At 37.6% G+C, this 22,902-nt stretch overlaps 1 protein-coding gene across 1 annotated transcript in view; it reads left to right on the top strand.

The window, feature by feature from the left end:
* Window positions 1-20,133, top strand: part of C11H12orf56 (chromosome 11 C12orf56 homolog) — a 62,154-nt gene extending 42,021 nt beyond the window's left edge. Inside the window, 5 exon segments of the mRNA XM_033440396.2 lie at window positions 9,896-10,019; window positions 12,113-12,187; window positions 12,499-12,573; window positions 15,386-15,564; window positions 18,021-20,133. Of these exon segments, the coding sequence (XP_033296287.1) occupies window positions 9,896-10,019; window positions 12,113-12,187; window positions 12,499-12,573; window positions 15,386-15,564; window positions 18,021-18,147 (580 nt within the window). The 3' untranslated portion in view covers window positions 18,148-20,133.
* The last annotated feature ends 2,769 nt before the right edge of the window (window positions 20,134-22,902 follow it).

Here is a 22,902-nt window from a genome sequence, read left to right as displayed (position 1 = left end):
CACCAAACCAGCTCTACAACAAATGCTAAAGGAACCTCTCTAACTGAGAAACACAAGAGAAGAAAAGGACCTACAAAAACAAACCCATAACAATTAAGAAAACGGTAGTAGGAACATACATATCAATAATTACCTTAAACGTGAATGGATTAAATGCTCCAAACAAAAGACACAGGCTCGCTGAATGGATACAAAAACGAGACCTATATATATGCTGTCTACAAGAGACCCACTTCAGACCTAGGGACACATACAGACTGAAACTGAGGGGATGGAAAAAGATATTCCATGCAAATGGAAATCAAAAGAAAGCTGGAGTAGCAATACTCATATCGGATAAAATAGACTTTAAAATAAAGAATGTTACAAGAGACAAGGAAGGACACTACATAATGATCAAGGGATCAAACCAAGAAGAAGATATAACAATTATAAATATATATGCATCCAACATAGGAGCACCTCAATACATAAGGCAACTGGTAACAGCTATAAAAGAGGAAATTGACAATAACACAATAATAGTGGGGGATTTTAACACCTCATTTACACCAATGGACAGATCATCCAAACAGAAAATTAATAAGGAAACACAAGCTTTAAATGACACAATAGACCAGATAGATTTAATTGATATTTATAGGACATTCCATCCAAAAACAGCAGATTACACTTTCTTCTCAAGTGTGCATGGAACATTCTCCAGGATAGATCATATCTTGGGTCACAAATCAAGCCTCAGTAAATTTAAGAAAATCGAAATCATATCAAGCATCTTTTCCAACCACAACGCTATGAGATTAGAAATCAGTTACAGGGAAAAAAACGTAAAAAACACAAACACATGGAGGCTAAACAATATGTTATAAATAACCAAGAGATCACTGAGGAAATCAAAAAATACCTAGAGAAAAATTACAACAAAAACACGACAATCCAAAACCTATGGGATGCAGCAAAAGCAGTTCTAAAAGGGAAGTTTATAGCAATACAAGCCTACCTCAAGAAGCAAGAAAAAATCTCAAATAAACAATCTAACCTTACACCTGAAAGAACTAGAAAAAGAAAAAACAAAACCCAAAGTTAGTAGAATGAAAGAAATCATAAAGATCAGAGCAGAAATAAATGAAATAGAAACAAAGAAAACAATAGCAAAGATCAATAAAACTAAAAGCTGGTTCTTTGAGAAGATAAACAAAATTGATAAACCTTTAGCCAGACTCATCAAGAAAAAGAGGGAGAGGACTCAAATCAATAAAGTTAGAAATGAAAAAGGAGAAGTTACAACGGACACCACAGAAATACAAAGCATCCTAAGAGAACAATACAAGCAACTCTATGCCAATAAAATGGACAACCTGGAAGAAATGGACACATTCTTAGAAAGGTATAACCTTCCAAGACTGAACCAGGAAGAAATAGAAAATATGAACAGACCAATCACAAGTAATGAAATTGAAACTGTGATTAAAAATCTTCCAACAAATAAAAGTCCGGGACCAGATGGATTCACAGGCGAATTTTATCAAACATTTAGAGAAGAGCTAACACCCATCCTTCTCAAACTCTTCCCAAAAATTGCAGAGGCAGGAACACTGCCAAACTCATTCTATGAGACCACCATCACGCTGATACCAAAACCAGATAAAGATACTACAAAAAAAGAAAATTACAGACCAATATCACAGATAAATATAGATGCAAAAATACTAGCAAACAGAATCCAACAACACATTAAAAGGATCATACAACATGATCAAGTGGAATTTATCCCAGGGATGCAAGGATTCTTCAATATACGCAAATCCATCAATGTGATACAGCATATTAACAAAGTGAAGAATAAAAACCATATGATCATCTCAATAGATGCAGAGAAAGCTTTTGACAAAATTCAACACCCATTTATGATAAAAACTCTCCAGAAAGTGGGCATAGAGGGAATCTACCTCATCATAATAAAGGCCATATACAACAAACCCACAGCAGACATCATTCTCAATGGTGAAAAACTGAAAGCATTTCTTCTAAGATCAGGAAGAAGACAAGGATGTCCACTCTCGCCACTATTATTCAACATAGTTTTGGAAGTCCTGGCCATGGCAATCAGAAAAGAAAAAGAAACACAAGGAATACAAATTGGAAAAGAAAAAGCAAAACTGTCAGTTTGCAGATGACATGATACTATACATAGAGAATCCTAAAGATGCCACCAGAAAGCTACTCGAGCTAATCAATGAATTTGGTAAAGTTGCAGGATACAAAATTAATGCACAGAAATCTCTTGCATTCTCATACACTAACAACGAAAGATCAGAAAGGGAAATTAAGGAAACAATCCCATTCACCACTGCAACAAAAAGAATAAAATACCTAGGATAAAACCTACCTAAGGAGGTAAAAGACCTGTACTCAGAAAACTATAAGATGCTGATGAAAGAAATCAAAGATGTCATAAACAGATGGAGAGATATACCATGTTCTTGGATTGGAAGAATCAATACTGTGAAAATGACTCTACTACCCAAAGCAATCTACAGATTCAATGCAATCCCTATCAAACTACCAATGGCGTTTTTTATGGAACTAGAACAAAAAATCTTAAAATTTGTATGGAGACACAAAAGACCCTGAATAGTCAAAGCAGTCTTGAGGGAAAAAAAATGGAGGTGGAGGAATCAGACTCTCTGACTTCAGACTATACTAAAAAGCTACAGTAATCAAGACAATATGGTACTGGCACAAAAACAGAAATATAGATCAATGGAACAGGATAGAAAGCCCAGAGATAAACCCACGCACCTATGGTCAACTAATCTATGACAAAGGAGGCGAGGATATACAATGAAGAAAAGACAGTCTCTTCAATGAGTGGTGCTGGGTCAATATTTAAAAAACAAACAACCCAAGCAAAAAATGGGCAGAAGACCTAAATAGACATTTCTCCAAAGAAGACATACAGATGGCCAAGAAGTACATGAAAAGCTTCTCAACATCACCAGTTATTAGAGAAATGCAAATCAAAACTACCATGAGGTATCACCTCAAACCAGTTAGAATGGGCATCATTAGAAAACCTATAAACAACAAATGCTGGAGAGGGTGTGGAGAAAAGGGAACCCTCTTGCACTGCTGGTGGGAATGTAAATTGATACAGCCACTATGGAGAACAGTGTGGAGGTTCCTTAAAAAACTAAAAATAGAACTACCATATGACCCAGCAATCCCACTACTGGGCATATGCCCAGAGATATCCATAATTCAAAAAGACACATGCACCCCAATGTTCATTGCAGCACTATTTACAATAGCCAGGTCATGGAAGCAACCTAAATGCACATCAACAAATGAATGGATAAAGAAGGTGTGCTACATATATACAATGGAATAGTACTCGGCCATAAAAAGGAACAAAATTGGGTCATTTGTAGAGATGTGGATGGATCTAGAGACTGTTATACAGAGTAAAGTAAGTCAGAAAGAGAAAAACAAATATTGTATGTTAACACATATATGTGAAACCTAGAAAAATGGTACAGATGAACTGGTTTGCAAGGCAGAAATAGACACAGATGTAGAGAACAAACGTATGGACACCAAAGGGGAAAGTGTCAGGTGCAGTGGTGGCTGTGGAATAAATTGGGACATTGGAATTGACATATATACGCTAATATGTATAAAATATATAACTAATAAGAACCTGCTTTATAAAAAATAAATAAAATAAAATTCAAAAAAAAAAAAGAGTAGCCGCCACTCGCCACAACTAGAGAAAGCCCGCACACAGCAACAGAAACCCAATGCAGCCAAAAATTTAAAAAAAAAAGGCCATATAGTAAATTATTTTGGCTTTTCAGGCCATATAGTCTCTGTTGAAACTACTTAATGCTGCCATTGTCACAAAAGCACCCACAGACAATATGCAAAGGAATGGGCACAGCTGTGTTACAATAAAGCTTTATTTACAAAAACAGGTTCTAGGCTATTTGGACTGCAGGCCATAGTTTGTTGACCCCTGCTTTACAGCATACAAGGAAAATATACTCTGTTATTTTCTCTGCATACTTCTTTATGCAGTTGATGGTACTGCCATTTTCCCAATCTCCAAGAGGAAGATTGAAAATTATGAATGATATTTACATCTTCTCCCACACTGAAAGTATTGCTAAGTCATGTTACCCTTTTTGTCCACCTTTTGGTCCTTATGTTTCTTTATCCAAGATGGAGAAAATCATTCTTACCAATCTCTGTTGTAAAGTGTCGCATTTTAATTGTTCTGTCTTAACTTGGTTCAACCACATCAGCCCTACTACATCAAGCCTCTTTCCTGATATGTCTAATTCTTTTCATGCCCTTTGATATATATATTATATTGCTATAGTAGAGTCTGGTTGTAACACTAACTTTTCAGTCAATTTTGATATTCATAGGGGTCAAATCATGTTACCTATACCATTAACTACCACCATAAATGTTTAATACAATTAATAATCTTCTATTGCCATGTAACAAATTACCACAAAGTTAGTGGCTTCAAACAACATACACTTATTATGTCACAGTTTCTGTAGATCAGGAAATTTGGGCACAGCTTAGCTGGATCCTCTGCTCAGGGTCTCATAAGGCTTCAATCAAGGTGTTGGCTGGGGCTGCAGTCTCATCAGAGGCTTGGGGCCCTCTTCCAAGCTCATCTGGGTAGTTGTTAGCAGAATTAATTTCCTTATAGCTGTAAAACTCATGACAGCTTGCTTCTTGGCAGGAATATCTCTGAGCTCAGGAAAGGCCTAAACTCTCCTTTAAAGGGCTCGCCTCATTAGATCAGGCCCACTCAGGATAATCTCTCTTTGATTAACTCAAAAGTCAACTAATTGGGGATCTTAATTATATTCGCAAAATCTCTTCACCTTTCTCATCTAACATAACATAATGACAAGAGTGATAGCCTAATAGATTCACAGGTCCTGACCATACTTTAGGGGAAGGGATCATATAGTGTATATACCATGGGATGAAAATCTTGGAAGCCATATTAAAATTCTGCCTACCACAATAACGTAAGATGACTTATGAGACCATGAGTTTGCCCTTCAAAGTCTGTATTTTAAGATACTTTAATACATTAAAAATTCTTATATTAGAAATAATAACAATCTAAACAATGAAAGTATCAAACTGTTGGTACCATTTTTAAGGGTGTGATGTCAACCCTATAATAAGTCTATTATAATAAGTCAGGATGAAACTACCATTTTAGATTAAAATTCTTTTATCTATTATTGGCTTAATGGATTTTAAATTGAGTTGGCAGAAGGGATAGATTTCAAATTAAATTCCATTTGAGCAAATAAAAAAGCATTTATTCATTTCAGCATTTTTCTCTTTATTTTTTTCATAAGTAGAAATTTTATTTGTTCAACCCACTTCATTGTATTCTTGAAATATGCCATAATCCTTTCTTTTTTTTCAGTATCCTTATGGTTGAATTCATGTATTACCACAGCAAGTGACTCAGAATTTGAGAGTTCCTTCCCGTAGCCTAGGGTATACGATACTTTGAAATGAAGCCGTTGCTGAAAATAAAGGACTATAATTAAATATAACAGTGAATGGAATGTCAATTCAAACTTAATATCAGGAAAAGCTTCTAAATGGAGTGCTTTGTTGATTTTGGAAGTGTCTTCTGAAAATAGACTGGCTGTTTTATAAAACAGCCTGAATCAAACATTAGCAAATATCCTGTAGGACATATCCTGCTTTTTTGAGCGATGTGCTAACTGACAATGTTCTAACTTCTTTTGCAGATATGAGAACTAGACTTGTTTTTTTTTTTTTAAATTAATTAATTTATTTAGTTAGTTATTTTTGGCTGTGTTGGATCTTTGTTGCTGCACACAGGCTTTCTTTTTTCTGGTTGCAGTGAGCGGGGGCTACTCTTCCTTGCAGTGCACAGGCCTCTCATTATGGTGGCTTCTCTTGTTGCAGAGCACGGGCTCTAGGCGTGCGGGCTTCATTAGTTGTGGCACATGGGCTCAGTAGTTGTGGCTCACGGACTCTAGAGCGCAGGCTCAGTAGTTGTGGTGCACGGGCTTAGTTGCTCTGCGGCATGTGGGATCTTCCTGGACCAGGGCTTGAACCCGTGTCCCTGAATTGGCAGGCGGATTCTTAACCACTGAGCCACCAGGGAAGCCCTAGACTTGTTTTTTGAGTTGGAGAAACGAGGGGAATTATATTTCTAGTAGAATTTTGGTAAACTTCTAATCATGGTAATGATTTAAATGACTGTAAAAAGATTAGGAAGCCTCAAATATTACTAAACAAGGATTGTTTATATTCTTCTTTATTCCATTATGAAAGGAATGCTTAAGGTTATAGAGAATTTTTATACAGTCCTGTATGTAAATTCTTTTATTGCTCCTATCTGTCAAAGCTACTCTGATACTGACTTCAGTTAGGCAACTGATATTTTCAGTGGTCTGCCTTCAGCTCCTTTTCAACCATACATGGGTTGTACTATACACATGAAAATAGGGTTACTAACCCAGCTTCTCAGGATGCACATTTTGAATTGTGATTTTGTGTGTGTGTGCCTTTTTATTTTCAAATACTATGATATATTATTCAAATATATAGTAACATTTAAGTGAGTTATTAGTGTACGTTAGTGGACTGTACTAACAGTCCACATTTTTGTTTGAAATCAAAAGGCTTCAAGTTTAATACTAGTTTTATTCACTAATAGCTAGTGATCTTTAGTGGAACAGTAAACCTCTGAAATTCTTTGTTAAAAAAAGGTTTCTCGAGTCAAAAAACTTAAGAGATAAGCGTTTTAAGAAATGCTTCATACTGTTTCTTTGTCCCAGAGATAAACAGATATAAAATCTCTGAGAAGTCCTGTAGTAAAACTATCCAGTGAACTTGGCTTACCCAAGTATTTCCCATACTTCCTTTGCCCACAGAACCTATTTTGACTATAATATTGCCTGGAATTAGTAATCCATAAAAAGCCCTTTGGGAAATACTGCTATAATTTAAATCACTCAAATTTCCCTTAAATCCAGATTCCCTAAGCTTTCCAAGCTAAGTGAACTTCTAGAACTATATTTTTTCTGAACCAAAAGACCAAGAAATTATATTTTCACTTAAATGTTTCATCACTAGACATTTGTCTGCATGTCTAGGGATAAAAAAGCTCAGTCAAGAATGATCTGCAATCGCCACTAAAAACTACTAGAGCTCATCAATGAATTTGGTAAAGTTGCAGGATTCAAAGTTAATACACAGAAATCTGTTGCATTTCTATACACTAACAATGAACTATCAGAAAGAGAAATTAAGAAAACAATCCTGGGAGGGGCAATATAGGGGTAGGGATTAAGAGGTACAAACTATTATGTATAAAATAAGCTACAAGGATATATTATACAACATGGGGAATATGGCCAATATTTTATAATAACTATAAATGGAGTAGAACCTTTAAACATTGTGAATCAGTATACTGTACACCTGTAACTTATATAATATTGTACATCAACTATACATCAATTTAAAAAACCATGATGAATTACCACTTCATAAAAAACAAAACAAAACAATCTCATTTACAATCGCATCAAGAAGATAAAATACCTAGGAATAAACTTACCTAAGGAGGAATAAACCTACCTAAGGGAGGTAAATCTACCTTATAGTTTTCTGAGGTGAAACCTACCTCAGAAAACTGTAAGACACTGATGAAAGAAATTGAAGATGATGCAAACAGATGGAAAGATATACTATGTTCGTGGATTGGAAGAATTAATATCCTTAAAATGACCATATTACCCAAGACAATCTACAGATTCAATATAATCCCTATCAAAATACCAATGGCATTTTTCACAGAACTAGAGCAAACAATTTAAAAACTTGTACGGAAACACAAAAGACCCTATATAGCCAAAACAACCTTGAGAAAAAACAGCTAGAGGTATCGTGCTCCCTGACTTCAGACTATACTACAAAGCTACAATAATCAAAACAATATGGTACTGGCACAAAAACAGACACATAGATCAATGGAACAGAATAGAGAGCTCAGAAATAAACCCATGCACTTATGGTCAGTTAATCTACAACAAAGGACGCAAGAATATACAATGGAGAAAAGACAGCCTCTTCAGTAAGTGGTGCCGGGAAAACTGGACAGCTATATGTAAAAGAATGAAATTAGAACATTTTCTCATACCATATACAAAAATAAACTCAAAATGGATTAGAGACCTAAATGTAAGACCATAAACCATAAAACTCCTAGAAGAAAACATAGGCAGAACACTCTTTGACATGAATTGTAGCAATGCTGTTTTGAATCTGTCTCCTAAGGCAAAGGAAACAAAAGCAAAAATGAACAAATGGGACCTAATTAAACTTAAAAGCTTTTGCACAGCAAAGGAAACCATTGACAAGACGAAAAGACAACCTACTGAATGGGAGAAAATATTTGCAAATGATATGACTGATAAAAGATTAATATCCAAAATATATAACAACTCATACAACTCAGTGCAAAAAAACCCCCAAACAACCCGATTAAAAAATGGGCAGAAGACCTGAAAAGACATTTATTCGAAGAAGATATACAGATGGCAAACAGGCACATGAAACAGGCTCGACATCACTAGTCATCAGAGAAATGCAAATCAAAACCACAATGAGATAGCACCTCACATCTGCCAGAATGACTATCATCAAAAAGACCACAAATACAAATGTTGGTGAGGATGTGGAAAAAAGGGAACTCTTGTACACTGTTGGTAGGAATGTAAATTGGTGCAGCCACTATGGAAAACAGTATGGAGGTTTCTCAAAAAATTAAAAATAGAATTACAATATGATCCAGCAATTCTAACTGGAATTGCCCAACTCCTGGGTATATATCTAAACAAAATGAGAAACACTAATTCGAAAAGATACATGCACTCCAATGTTCATAGCAGCATTATTTATAATTGCCAAAATATGGATGCAACCTTGGTGTCCATTAACAGATGAATGGATAAAGAAGATGTAGTGTGTGTGTATATATATGTGTGTGTGTGTGTATATACACACACACACACACATACACACACACACAATGGAATAGTACTCAGCTCTAAAAAAGAATAAAATTTTGCCATTTGCAACAACATGAATGGACCTGGAGGGTGTTACACTTAGTGAAATAAGTCAAACAGTGAAAGACAAACACTGTGATATCACTTATATGTGGAATCTAAAAAATAAAACTAATGAATCTGACAAAAAAGAAACAGACTCACAGATATAGAGAACAAACTAGTGCTTACCAGTGGGCAGAGGGAAGGGAAAGGGGCAAGACATACATAGGGAATTAAGAGGGCAAACTACTACATATAAAACAAATAAGCAGGCTTCCCTGGTGGCGCAGTGGTTGAGAGTCCACCTGCCGATGCAGGGGACATGGGTTCGTGCCCCGGTCCGGGAAGATCCCACATGCCGCGGAGCGGCTGGGCCCGTGAGCCATGGCCGCTGAGCCTGCGCATCCGGAGCCTGTGCTCCGCAACGGGAGAGGCCACAGCAGTGAGAGGCCCGCGTACCGCAAAATAAATAAATAAATAAATAAGCTATAAGGATATATTGTACAAAATGGGGAATATAGCCAATATTTTATAATAACTATAAATGGAGTATAATCTATAAAATTTTTGAATCACTATATTGTATACCTGAAACAAATATAATATTGTAAATCAACTATACCTCAATTAAAAAAAAGAATGGTCTGCAATGCTTCATACCTGTAAGTATAATTACACTCAGTTTCTGCAAACTTAGTGTCACTGCTATTTTTTTTTTTAACTTTTCTCATTAACAGCCTTTATTTTTTTTTCAGGGGAACACTATTTAACCTCTTGGTAATTTTAATTAGCGAGCCTCAGATTCCAAAATCTTGTCCTGTGTTTGACATCCAGTTGGTGGCTGATTCAGCTTTAGTTGAGATGTCTTTTGATGCTGAGGTGAGAGGAGAATTTTGGAATAGACTAACTACAATACATAGGGGTCCTGGGTTCTTCTATGTGGACCTTGACATCGTAGAGTATAGAAAGATAATTAAATCAAAGAGTAAATACGTTGTTATTAATCTCAAAATTTAGATAGCTATTCTGTCAATATTACTATTATATCCATTTTATATGTTTTAGAGTATACATACTAAGAAAAATTATTATTCTTTATACATTAGATAAATCTGTTTATATTTGTCTCTATATAAAATATTTACATATATAATTCCACAGCAAGGGTCTAACGGGTAAAAAAGCACTGTCTTAGAGATTTTAGGATTAACGTTCTTGCCTTAGTTTACCATTTCCTTACCTATCTAAGTAGTGCAAACTTAGTTACTTATTTTTCTAAAGTTTTACTAAAACATTACACATATCAAAGTGCCTATAATGCACTTATTCTGAGAGAATAAATCAGGTTATTATTAGTTTTTTTTGAGTAGGCCAACACAGAATTTCTTTAAAGGATGGGACATGATTTCATAGTTGTTGAACATACAATCAGAGTTATGTTTTAGCAAACTCTTAAATTCACTCATTCATTCAATAAATATTTATTGAGCATCTGTTATGAGCTAAACAGTGTGCTAGGCAGTGGGGTCCAAACGAGAAGCAAAATAGACACAATCTCTGCCCTCATTAGTTTAGAGTTGAGTTGGATAGACAGACGTTAGTCAAATATAACATCAATGTGTTATAGCAGACTGTATACAGAGCGTCTATGATACCAATATCAACAGTGGAGTGAGGGAATTAGGGATGAAAGAGGAGGATGGAAGCAAGACTGACAGACAGAGGTGTTAAGAAGCTAGTGCTGTAGTTCAGGTGAGGGATGATATGGGCAAGAAGGAAGCCTTCCTTGACCCCTAAACAAAACCAGGCTTTCTTTTTAGAGCTCTCCTACCTTCTTGTGTTTTTCTTTCAGAGCCCTTGTCTCAGTTTGTAACTATGCAATTTATGTGATTATTAGACTGATGTCTGTTCCCCACTAGATTGTATGTTCCATGAGGGCAGGAACCATGTCTCTTGTTACTCTCCATTAGTACAGTACAGTACTCCAACTAGTACAGTGTCTGATGCATGTTTGTTGAATAAATAAATGAAAAAAAGGGATAGTAGTTGTGAAGAGGGAAGATTCCAGAAATTTTTAGGAAACTGAGTTGATAAGTTGATGGGAAGATAAAGAGTTAAGATTAGATGACTTCTAGATTCTGGCCTGGGTGACAGATAAGAATTACAACAAGAAGAGTAGGTTTAAAGGGGAAATAATGAGCTTGGTTTTGGATTAGTTTATTTGATTTGCCTTTGATATTTCCATATGAAAATATTTAGTGGGCAGTATAGATAGGTCTGAATTTCCTGTTTTTGGATCTGCTGACCTTTTGCACCTGGGCTATTAGTGAAGCCATGAGCAAATCATATAAATTCTGGTTCCAAGGTCTAATAGAGTGGGAGATTTCAAAATAGAGCTCTTCCTTGCAAAGAATATCGCCGGGGAAAATGTGTTGGCCTGTAGCATGCCTGCAGACACAGTTCTTTCTCATGCACCAAGTGGCCTATGGGCTAGAAGACAGCTTCACCAACTGTTTGGATTTCTTGAGAACAACAGCAACAAAATGTCTCTAACCCTATACTTACCCATACCACAGAAGGAGTTATCCTTCAAGATGGGCATAAGACTAAATTCCCCAGAGGATCTCCCACTTTAATTCTGGGGAGCAAATTTCTACATTCTTGAAAGGAAGCAGGGTTGCTGATCTGAATGATTTTGCAAATTAAGTGTGCAGTTTTTTTTGTGTTAGTATTCTGTAGGACCTTGTATCTTCTTTCCCTGACCTACTTTCTTAGCCATTATTAAATGTGCACTCATTTTATGAGAGCCACTTTTTTGAGAATGACTGAACCAAACAGAACAAGAAAATTAACCACACTAATATTTTTTGTTGATCATAAATTCTTTTATAAATACTTAAAGAGAACCAGGAGAAATGATCATTTTCTGGCTCTGCCAATGATATTGCATTGATTACTATTTAAAATTCTAGTTACAGAAGCTTATCCTGGAATATACAGATACAGCTACAGCACTTTTATATGAGATACTCCTTGTCTTTCAGCAGGTACGTTTTTATTATACATACCATATTGTGTGATTATTATATATGTCATGACTATCATATGATATATATATTATATGATTAATAATATACCTTAAAAATGTTTGTATTAGAGATAATCTCCAAAATTGGTTGATTTAAATGATATTACTGCTTTTGCTCTTAAGTGTTCATCTAGCTTATTTTCCTAAATACTGATTTTAAAGATTTGATTAATCAGGATAAAATGTATTTGAGAATGAATATCTTTTTAGGTATCTTTTTAAAACTTGAACTTCATGAATATAACTTGTTTATTTCCTTGAATCTTTTAGGGAAATCTTGGATTGGGGTCATCAAAGTTTGCTATTAGCTGGATGATGTCCTTTCTACAAAGTCGTCCTCCCATAGTAAGTACCTAGAAGCAGAAACAAAACTACCACTCAAGGCTAATGAAACAGATGCTCTTGTGCTTAATTAATAAAACAAAATTTCTCTGTAAGTAGTCAAGTTTATAAAACAGAAGAAAATGTAAATTTGATGATTTTATTAACCAAAATAAAATGTTTTTATATTTGGGGCCTGAATGTTTAAGGTACTGAAATGACATCTTAAACGTGATCTTTATTTAATGAAAAGCCCTAAGATATATGCAGAAAACAATATTAAAATACTGGCTGTATAATTAAGTGAAAAAAATGAACATTTATCTTAAACACTGAGTGTGAGTTGGCAAGTACGAATATAACACTTTTAATACTCTGGCCACTCTGCCCTGGCAGCCACCATCCTGGTCTGTAATATCACCATCTCTCTCCTTGGCACTATAATTGCATCTACATGGTCTGTCCTATCTTCTCACCGGACTACAGTCAGAGGAACCAATTCAAAATAAAAATCTGATTATGTCATCCCTTGCTTTAAATCTCTCGTAATAAAGAAAGATATAACAAGTAAAGACTAAACTTCTTAATATGGCCGACAAGGCTGTACATATTATGACCCTACAGCCTCATCAGTTGCCTCACTCTTCCATGTCGGTCTCATACCCACTGCTCACCCCCAACACCCCCAACTCCGTCACAGGATCTTTACCATTCCCTCGGTCTGCCCTCCTCAAACGCTTTCCCCTCCCTTTTCCACCTAGTTAACCCCTACTTGTCCTTCAGGCCTCAGTGCCCCTTCCTGGTGCAGGGTGGGGGGGATGATTCTCTCACCTCTGACTAGGTAAGATTCCCCCATTATGGACACACAATCATAGCATGGTGTCTTCTTCCTTTTCTTCATAGAACTTGTCACTGTTGCAAGTCACATGTGTTTGTGTTATTATTTGGTTCTTTCTTGTGGTAGCCATTAGTGTCCACACATATTCTGGCTCTCTCTCCTTCCAGGCACGTAGTAGGAGCGTACATCCTTTCCCACTTGAAATTAGGTAGCTCTCTGTTTTTGCTTTGGCCAATGGAATCTGAGCAGAAGTAACCTACGTCACTTCTTGCGCAAAGGTTTAGGAGCCAGTGCATGCTTCCCTGGCTTCCTTTTTCCTCTGGCATGGTGACTGGCAACACTCCATATGGTCCTGAGTGACTACAATGAGCAGAACCCCCTACTGACCCTTAAGGGACATACAGTGTGAGCAAATAATAAACCTTTGTTGTATTAAGCAAAGCATTGACGTTTTGTGAGATCTGTTACCACAGCATAACTTAGTCTATCATGATTGATACAATGTCTTTCTCCCCAAACAGACTCCAGGTGCCAGTAAGGGTAGGAGCTATGTCTGTTGTGCTAGGCACACAATAGATGCTAAATAAAATATCTGCTGAATTAATTCTAATAAAGGCTTTATCCCCTAATCTCTTTTCATGTCCCCAAACTTCCTTTCCCTTTATTCATTCATGTATTTGTCTATTCAATCAACATAGATTTAAATGGAAAACTTTTCAAAAGGTAGTAACCCAAACTAAATTTTCGTTGCTAATGGAGGATTTGACACGTGGTATTATGTTCTCTTTCCATATATGAAGATGCCTCTCTTAACCATCAGTGATTTTCTGCTTTGAGGTATTTTTCTAGAGTGATGTTGAGTCTGTCCTAGGGAATCTAGATTATCTTGCCAGATCTCTGTGACATATGTTTCCAAAAACTTGGCTGGAGGCAGAGGGTACACTTGTCAGTAGTACAGCCAATTACCTTATACAGAGACTGAACCCAAGAACTTGGCTCCTTTAGCAGCACATAGACCCCAACCAATCTCGGGCCCACTTCAGAGTGCTGTACAGTTATAGTCATTCCCAGCCCAGAAGCTCTTATGTGCAAGATGCAAAACCCTTCCTTTTTCTGTGCGGTGGTTCCAGACGGGGTCCTAAAAACTACAAGCAACAGGAAAGATTCCTTATCAGCCTCTAGGGTTGGTTCACCAAAGGAACTGAGTTGATTATGAGCCCAGACTGTGACCATAAAGCATGTCAGGATGAAAGATGGCAAAAGGACCACTAACACTGTTTAAAGCTTTGGTATTAACCCATTTCTAAAGAGTCTGGATAGAAATAGACCACTTTAGAGAAACTTGCAAGCAAGGAACCTGTTGGGATCATTGAATACACCATCCCAGTCAGTGCTGGCTGATTCTCTTACTTGGGCGGAGCAAGATGCTAAAGAAATTAAAAATTTAATCCCCATATGGCCATTGCTTTGTTTCCCTGCTCCAGACTCTCTGACCTCAATCTGCGTTTGCCCAACACAATACCTAGTCAATATGTGTAAATGGATCTGAATTGCGGAAACCTCACTTCAAATCACCTGCCCTACTTAGGAATGGTCTGTAGCAACATCAACAGAAAAGGCCACATTTATTGGTACTAATTTAAGGGGCATCCAGAATGACCTGCTTACTAGAGCCTGAAAGAGCACTAGCTTTCCTTTCTGTTTTTTTACAGTAACCTAAATTTATACTTCCAATGCTCTCCTTCCACTTTGGAGCCAAACTTCTTTGACAGTCAGTACTAGTTCTGACCCTGCCTGTAGGGGGGCAATTGGTAAGCCCAGTTGGTCTATGGTCTGGTGCTCTCTGAGTACCATTTCAATAAGAAATAGCACAATGCAAGGGCATTGGTGTAAGGGTGGTGAGGACCTCAGCCTAAATTTATAGTTGAGATTCCAGCTGAAGTAGGTGCTCTTACAGGTGTCATGCAGCCTACGTGTAACTGCATTCTCCTTGTCTAGATTACTTTTGTGGCCAGAATTGTGAAACGAGTGGTGAAGGGGCTTTCAGCTTCATTTCAGCTGCTAAGTCCTGGCCAAGCAGTTCTGTTACACCAGCAGTTTTACATCCTCAAGAGCTGCCTGCAGTACAGCAAGACTTTAGCTGAGTTTATTAGGAATGACTATAGAGAAGAATTCAGGTAAGAAAAAGTCGGAATCTTATCTGCAGTAAAATCCACTCATTTCTGATTTTCATGCAAAACTACAACACTGCCCAATATTTAGAAGATTAAGTGACAAAGGGAAATTCTAATTTTTGTTTTTAATAATATCTTACTTTGATAAAATAGTTACCTTACTGTGGTAAGGTAGGATTTGGGGGAGGGGGGCGGGTGGTGCTCTAAGAACCATTGCCACTTGAAGCACATTCCCAGGCCAAAAAAGGCTAGTTCACTAGTCTTTTCATCAAACCTCTCTCTGAAGAACTGTTTCTCCCTCATTGTCTTGATTTCAACCAGCATCTATCTCACAGAATCATGTTAATGATTTTAACATGCTGTGAGTAATGGAAAGTAACCAACCCTACTGAAGGAGGCAATATATTATGGGTTGTGAATTAACTGAGTCACTGGGAGAGAAAAACTATTGATAAAGGAGGAATGATGAATGCAGTTATTAGGGATTTTTTGGTTTGTTTGTTTCATTTACCCCTCTCTTACTCTCCATAACAAAATAGTAAGAAAGAACATTAGCAAGCCTTTGTTTCATTAGTCAGCTTGTCCTGCACCTCGGGGGTTCCTACTTCTATTTATATGCTGCCAAAACCAAATGCACTTAGCCATACACCCCTGCCTTAGCACCTATCAAGGAAAAAAACCCTAGGTTGTGTCTAACTTAAGATGAAAAGGGTGCAGCAGGCATAGCTTTGCTACCAGTTTGGATGGAGACATACAAGGATGTGGAGGCATATATTATGGCCTAAAGATTTGCTTTAAAAAATGTTACCGTCCAACTGTGGATCCTGTTTTTCCTCCATGTGGTTTTATACCATAGGTTCCACTCTGGCTCCCATAAAAGAGTTTTGTTGGGCCCACTCTGAGGTGGTGCACGCAACCCCATTTTTTCCTCACTTTTTTTGAGGTAAAATTCATATAGCATGAAATTCACCATTTTCAACATTTTAAAGTGTGCACCTCAGTGGCTTTTAATACATTTCACAATGTTGTGCAACCATCACCCCTATCTAATTGCCAAACATTTTCATCACTCTCAAAGAAAGCTGTTACCCATGAAGCAGTCACACCCCAGGCCCTGGCAACCACTAATCTACTTTCTGTCTCTGTGGATTTGCCTATTCTAGACATTTCATACAAATAGAATCATCCAACATATGGCCTCTGTGTCTGGCTTCTTTCACTTAGCATGATGTTTTCAAGGTTCATCCATGTTGTAGCATGGATCACACAAACGAATTTTTAAAAAATAGTTATGCACATTTAAAAATCAGAACAATGGCGAAAATAGTGTCACATGCCTACATGACAATAGTTGGTCAGGGCTCAAAAGCAGCTACCTTCTTAGGTAGATCATGCCCTGTTTAGTTTGCCACTGTCTCCTCTCTCTGTCCTTACTCTTACCGTTCCTCCTACTATGTTATCTGTGGGCATTTAGGTTTGTGATCCTTGTTTTTACACAAGTGACTTTCAACCTGCCCTGCATAGAATCAGTAGAGGGACTATTAAAAAATACTGATACCCAGGTCTCACGTGTAGAAGTTCTGTTCAGTTTGTCTGGGGTTGCGCCTCGGCATTGACATTTAAAATGAACTGTCCGGGTGATTCCAACGTGCATCCAGGGTTGACAACTCATCTTTTAAGCCATCCAAGAGGCTGGCTAAAGATTTTCTTACTTTTGTCTCTTCCCTGGCCTTTGCTATACAGTTGCCCCTTGAACAATGTTGTGGTTAGGGGCGCCAACCCCCATGCAGTTGAAAATCCACATATAACTTTTGACTCCACCCAAATTTAACTACTAATAGCCTATTGCTGACCAGAAGCCATTCCGATAACATAAAGTTTATTAACACATATTTTATTAACACATATTACTAACACATATTAACACATATTTCTGTAAGTCTTGCTCACGATGTTCTAGACATATATTTTTGTATACAGTGAAAAAAATCCAAGTATAAGTGGACCCATGCAGATCAAACCCATGTTGTTCAAGGGTCAGCTGTACTCTTACTGAGGCCGTGGGGACGAACTCTCCTCTTCCCTCTTGATTTGGTCCTAGTGGTCACCCCAGCTTGACTCATTTCAACTCCCTGCTATGTACAGCCTGAGAAAACAAGAGGCAGGAGCCTCAGCTCACCCTGTGGTGAGGACAGTCCTGGCTTCCTTATTAATGCTTTGATAACTGATACATTATTAATGCAATTCGCTTTGCTGAAGCAAAGTGCTTCAATGAGCTGAAAGGTATACATATCAGAGGTCTTCTAGGTCACAAATGGGGGAGATTGGAAGGCTAAAAATGCTGCAGGTTAGACTCCCACACCCAACAACGCTACGCCAGTAAGTGTGTACGCACTGTGACCAGTGTGAAAAATCTTGCTTTTAAAGCTCTCTATTTTGTTTCGTTTTATGATTTGCAGGTACTTTATTCACATGCCAGCCTTGGAAAAAAGGCTCCCATTATGTTACCCTATTACCCAACCTACCACTCAACTTTTTCATGAAGTTCTGAAATTGGTTGAACAGAAACAATGTGTGAAATGTTAATAAGAGTGTAAAATGTGAATTGGGAGTCAACTTAATATTTATGAGAAACACTTTTTGATTTAATTTCCAGCTATTCCTGTGTCCTATAAACAAAGATTTTATTTGAAGGTTCCATCAGTACCTCTCTAAGAGAAGTGTTTAAAGTTTTTAATCTGCTACAAAAAAGAAACTGTTTAAATACACTGACATACATAAAGTGGGGTGAAAGACTAGCGTTCTTCTAAAAGAAAAAGTTTCTAAAGACATAAAGGAAACAGAAACCCAGGAAGAGCAAATGTAGAAAGTGCAGGCTGATGAGTTTTGTTGTCTAATAATGGTGAGTGGCATGAAGCCACTGAAATATCCAAAGATAAATTGTTGTGGGGAGTATAAATTACAAAGTGATCACATTAGAGAAATGCTGGGCAATAGGATGCTACCCTCCTTTTCCACCTGTAAAAATTCTAGTGACATAAGTATTCATGGAAGAACAAGCAGAAGAATACAGGGATAGCTATAAGGAAGGTCAGTTCCTCATTTATCATGGGGAAAGAAGCTTGGATTTTCTTCAACAGCACTGAATGCATTCTGCCACTCTGTTTCAGGCACCTGGGGGCTAATGTGAACAGTGTTGGTACAGTTTCTATGAAAGAGAAACTGTCTATTAGCAGTTAAGGCTCTTCCAGTTGTTTAAAAAATGTCTTCACTATATCTTATGGTAATAAGCTAATTTAATCCAACAAAAACCTTAACTTTGGCATCCCTGTGGAGCTACTGAATTTGGGCTTTTAAGAACTTAGGAACTGGGTCCTCCATTCAACTTACAACTTAAGGGAGGATCAGAGAAAAATCCACCACCAAAGAAAGAGCTCCCAAGCCAGAACTGCCTGTGCTGTTCAGTGGAGAGAGAATTAAACTCACTCAGGACATCTTATTTCTGGTTCTGGCTAAGCCACTAATCTACTGTTTGACCTGGAAAAAGTCAGGTCTCCTTTCGGGGCCTCCTCTGCTATGTGGAAGGGTAAGGCTAGATGTTCTCCAAGTTCTCTTCCAACTCTAACATTCTCTGCCTGTGATGAGACACTTCTTAACACTCTGTAATGGGGTAGTGTATTCCTGTGCACCCTGGCTCAGTGGATGATTTCACATTGATTTCAACAATCCTGCTTTCTTTGGACTAAACATTTCCCTTCTGGCTGTCATCAGCATTGCTCTAGAAAGTGTCCAAGGCTTCTGCACTGTTACCCATCCAGGACTATAAGTCTTCTACTTTCTAATCTGGGGACAGAAAGGGGAGCAAAATGGTGTTTATGAGTGTCCTGGGCTGTTAGACGAGGGATCATTCCCAAGGGATGGTTAATCAGAAGAAGATTCTCAAGACAAAGGCAAGCAGCACTTGAAACTGGACAAACGATGGACAGTGGGCTGACTACTGGTGAATGTGGAGCCTGCAGAATGACGAGAGGACCAACTCAGCTCTGCCTCAGCTTCTAGGCAGTGCCCTGGCTCTGAGCAAGTAGCAGTGAGGCTCTGGAGAGAACTTGGGGTCTCTTTCCCATGGGGCTTCTTGTCCACGTTGCTTCTCCTCTCCCACTGTTCCCTTCACTCTGAAAGCATACTTTATCTCATCTCTGGGAGCAAAAACTCTATCCGAATGTACCTCAATCTTTCCATGTAGGGCTTAGTCAGTAGCTTTTTTGAAAGCTAATGGTTGAATATTTGTTGTTGTTTTCTTATGACACATGACTAATCATTTACACAGTCTGGGAGAAGAGGGAAAACCCAGAAATTAATACTTTGAAGGGGTATCCTGCCACAATTCCTTCCTACTATGTGTTTTTTGCATTATTGCCAAAGCCAAGAAAATTACTAAATAATCCATCTCTATTAGTGATCAGACACATTTGATTGACTAAATATTGATTTAGACCACAAAATAATTATTTTTCAGGGAAACTAATTGTAGAAAAACTTTGAATATGAAAATCACATATGTAACTTTTTTTTTTTTTTTTTTTTTTTTTGTGGTACGCGGGCCTCTCACTGTTGTGGCCTCTCCCGTTGCGGAGGACAGGCTCCAGACACGCAGGCTCAGCGGCCATGGCTCACAGGCCTAGCTGCTCCGCGGCATGTGGGATCTTCCCGGACCGGGGCATGAAACCGTGTCTCCTGCATTGGCAGGCGGACTCTCAACCACGGTGCCACCAGGGAAGCCCACATATGTAACTTCTGAAGCATAAAAAGGATCACCAAAAGGACCACCACACACAGCCAGTTCTCAGGTTGGGTTCAAGATCCTGGACTCTCTGGCCACCTTTATAATACAAGGATTGCCATTGACCACTCCCACTAAGAGTGAAGTCATAGTAATTAGCTCTACCATTATATATACAGGGGTTTTGAGGTCAAAGAGCTGAGTTTAAATCCCAACTCTGCACTACTGGACCTTGGGAAGTTACTTAACATCTCTAAGTTTTGGTCAAAACAAGGGTATAACCTATCTCATAGGGTTGTTAGATTTAAATGAAAAGATGTTGATAAAGCACATAGCATGGCATGTGGAAGTAGTAAGGATGCAGTACTTATTATTATTAAAATACTATCAAAGCTGCCTGAGAACTTAGAGATTTATAAGTACTACCCTTATTTTTTGGACCAATTTGGGGAATAGCTACTATACTCAGCCCCTAATCCATACATTACTGAAGAACAGATTCATTTCACTATTAAACTGAAAATTCAATTTTATATTAGCAGGAGTGTGATTTAATTAAGTGACTATTTCTACTGCTCACCACCAAGGACCACTGACTCTAACTGACATTCTCAATGCAAGAGCTATGTGGGAAATATTCTTCCCACGAGTGGACAGAAATCTTTTCAGTCCTGTAAACTTTTTTTTCACCTTAGATTTAAATAGTTAATTACTAACTAATCAAACAGACATAGCCATTCTGTCCTTATAGAGTTCCTAATTGATTCACAGGTACTGTTAGAATAAATATATGAAGAGTTTCTTCATTTTACTGAAATATAGATAATCTAGAAACTATGTAAAGAGGGAAAAGCTTGAAGTCCCTATAATTGATAACATATTTTACTTATTTCCATACTGACTGTCCCTCACTGGTAGTACCACTTTTCATACTGTACAGAGATGCTTGAGAGTATGGTATTAAATGTGCTATAAGGCAGTTGATAAAAGTGGTCACAGCTTGTTGACTGGTAATATGCTCCAGCTAGCGGCATTATATTTTTTGAGGTTAGAATCACTTGTTTTATATTTAATGTTTTTGTATAGTAGAGACATTAGGTGATAAATGTGGAAGAGAAGCTGGAAATTTCTTGAAGAAATGAATTTGATGGGAATTTTTGAGCAACCTTTAATAGTGTTAACTCACTGTCTGATTTCTCTTTGTTCATTGTATTTACTTCTAAAATGCAATACTGACTTGTAAGGTCCACTTGGATTTGGTTCTCTATAGGAGGGCGACAGTCAGCAATTTTTCATGCCATCAGACCAAGCACTCTGTGTCTGTATATCTGTCTTTTGGATCTGAAGCTTTTCACATTTAGGGGAAGGCAGCATGCCTCTGGCTGAAAATCTGGGTGGTGTAACTTTGTGACCAAGAGTCCAGATGCTATGTCAGAAAGACCTTGTTTTGATTCTTGCCTGCCTACTTACTTGTCATCAGACTTTTGGCAGGTTATGTAACTCAGAACTTCCATTTTATCAATCATATGTTAATGAAAGCCTATCTTAAGGGTTTTGTGAATATTCATTCACTTATATATAAATAAATAGTTCTATGGCCAGTAAATACAGAGACAAACCATATGGCATTGCCATTTTCAAGTTCAAAATTGTCAATATCTGTAATTTCATATGGTTCAAACAAATAAAATCCCCTCAATAAATGGTAGCAATTATCCTAACAGAAACACTAACTTGCTTTAAGAACTTATACTTTAAATACACGTCATTAATTCTAATTTCCCAGATAGCATGGCACTTTGTTATAATGTGGCTTATTCTTGCACAGATTTGGGTGAACCTTAAATCATATAGTTCGATTACAAATTATTGAGTGGGCATAATATAATTAAACATGCTCAAATGTAATTTAAAATTTTCTTCCTTGCCTTCCCCCAAAATAAAGAAATCTGTTCTTCCACCAGTCTCCTCCTCCTCAGTGAATTGTACTTCATTCATGCTACTACTCAAAAGAGACAGTTGGGAGACCTCTGTGTTTTCTCCATTCTCTTCATTCTCCAAACGCAATCCGTCGACAGTGCTTATTGGAAATTCCTTCAAAATATATGAGTAATCTACTGACTTCCCATAGTTACTACTACTCATGTCCACACCTCCATCACCTACTACAATAAACTATTTAGTCACCCTGCTTTCACCCTTGACCCCTACAATCGTTTCTCAAAAAGGAGAGTGGACTGTTCTTTTGAACAAGGAAATCAATACAACTGATGACTTAAAACCTTCCCTTTTCTTCCCATTACCCAAGATGAAATCCAAAGTCCTTACCATGGCTTTCAGGGACCTTCATGACCTGGCCTCTGACTACCTCTGTGACCTAATCCAATCACTCTTCTCACTCGCTGCTCCCTAAACAAACTGGCCTTTGTGGTTTTCCTTCAAATCTCCAAGTTGTTCAAGCCCTGGACATTTGACTAGCAAATGCTTTTCCCCCACAATTTCAAATGTCACTTCAGGGCTTCCCTGGTGGCGCAGTGGTTGAGAGTCCACCTGCCGATGCA

The sequence above is a fragment of the Orcinus orca genome, chromosome 11 (genome assembly GCF_937001465.1).
Source record: "Orcinus orca chromosome 11, mOrcOrc1.1, whole genome shotgun sequence".
NCBI lineage: Eukaryota > Metazoa > Chordata > Mammalia > Artiodactyla > Delphinidae > Orcinus > Orcinus orca.
The sequence above is the reverse complement of the archived record's forward strand: the minus strand, read 5'-3'. Positions and strand labels throughout refer to the sequence as shown.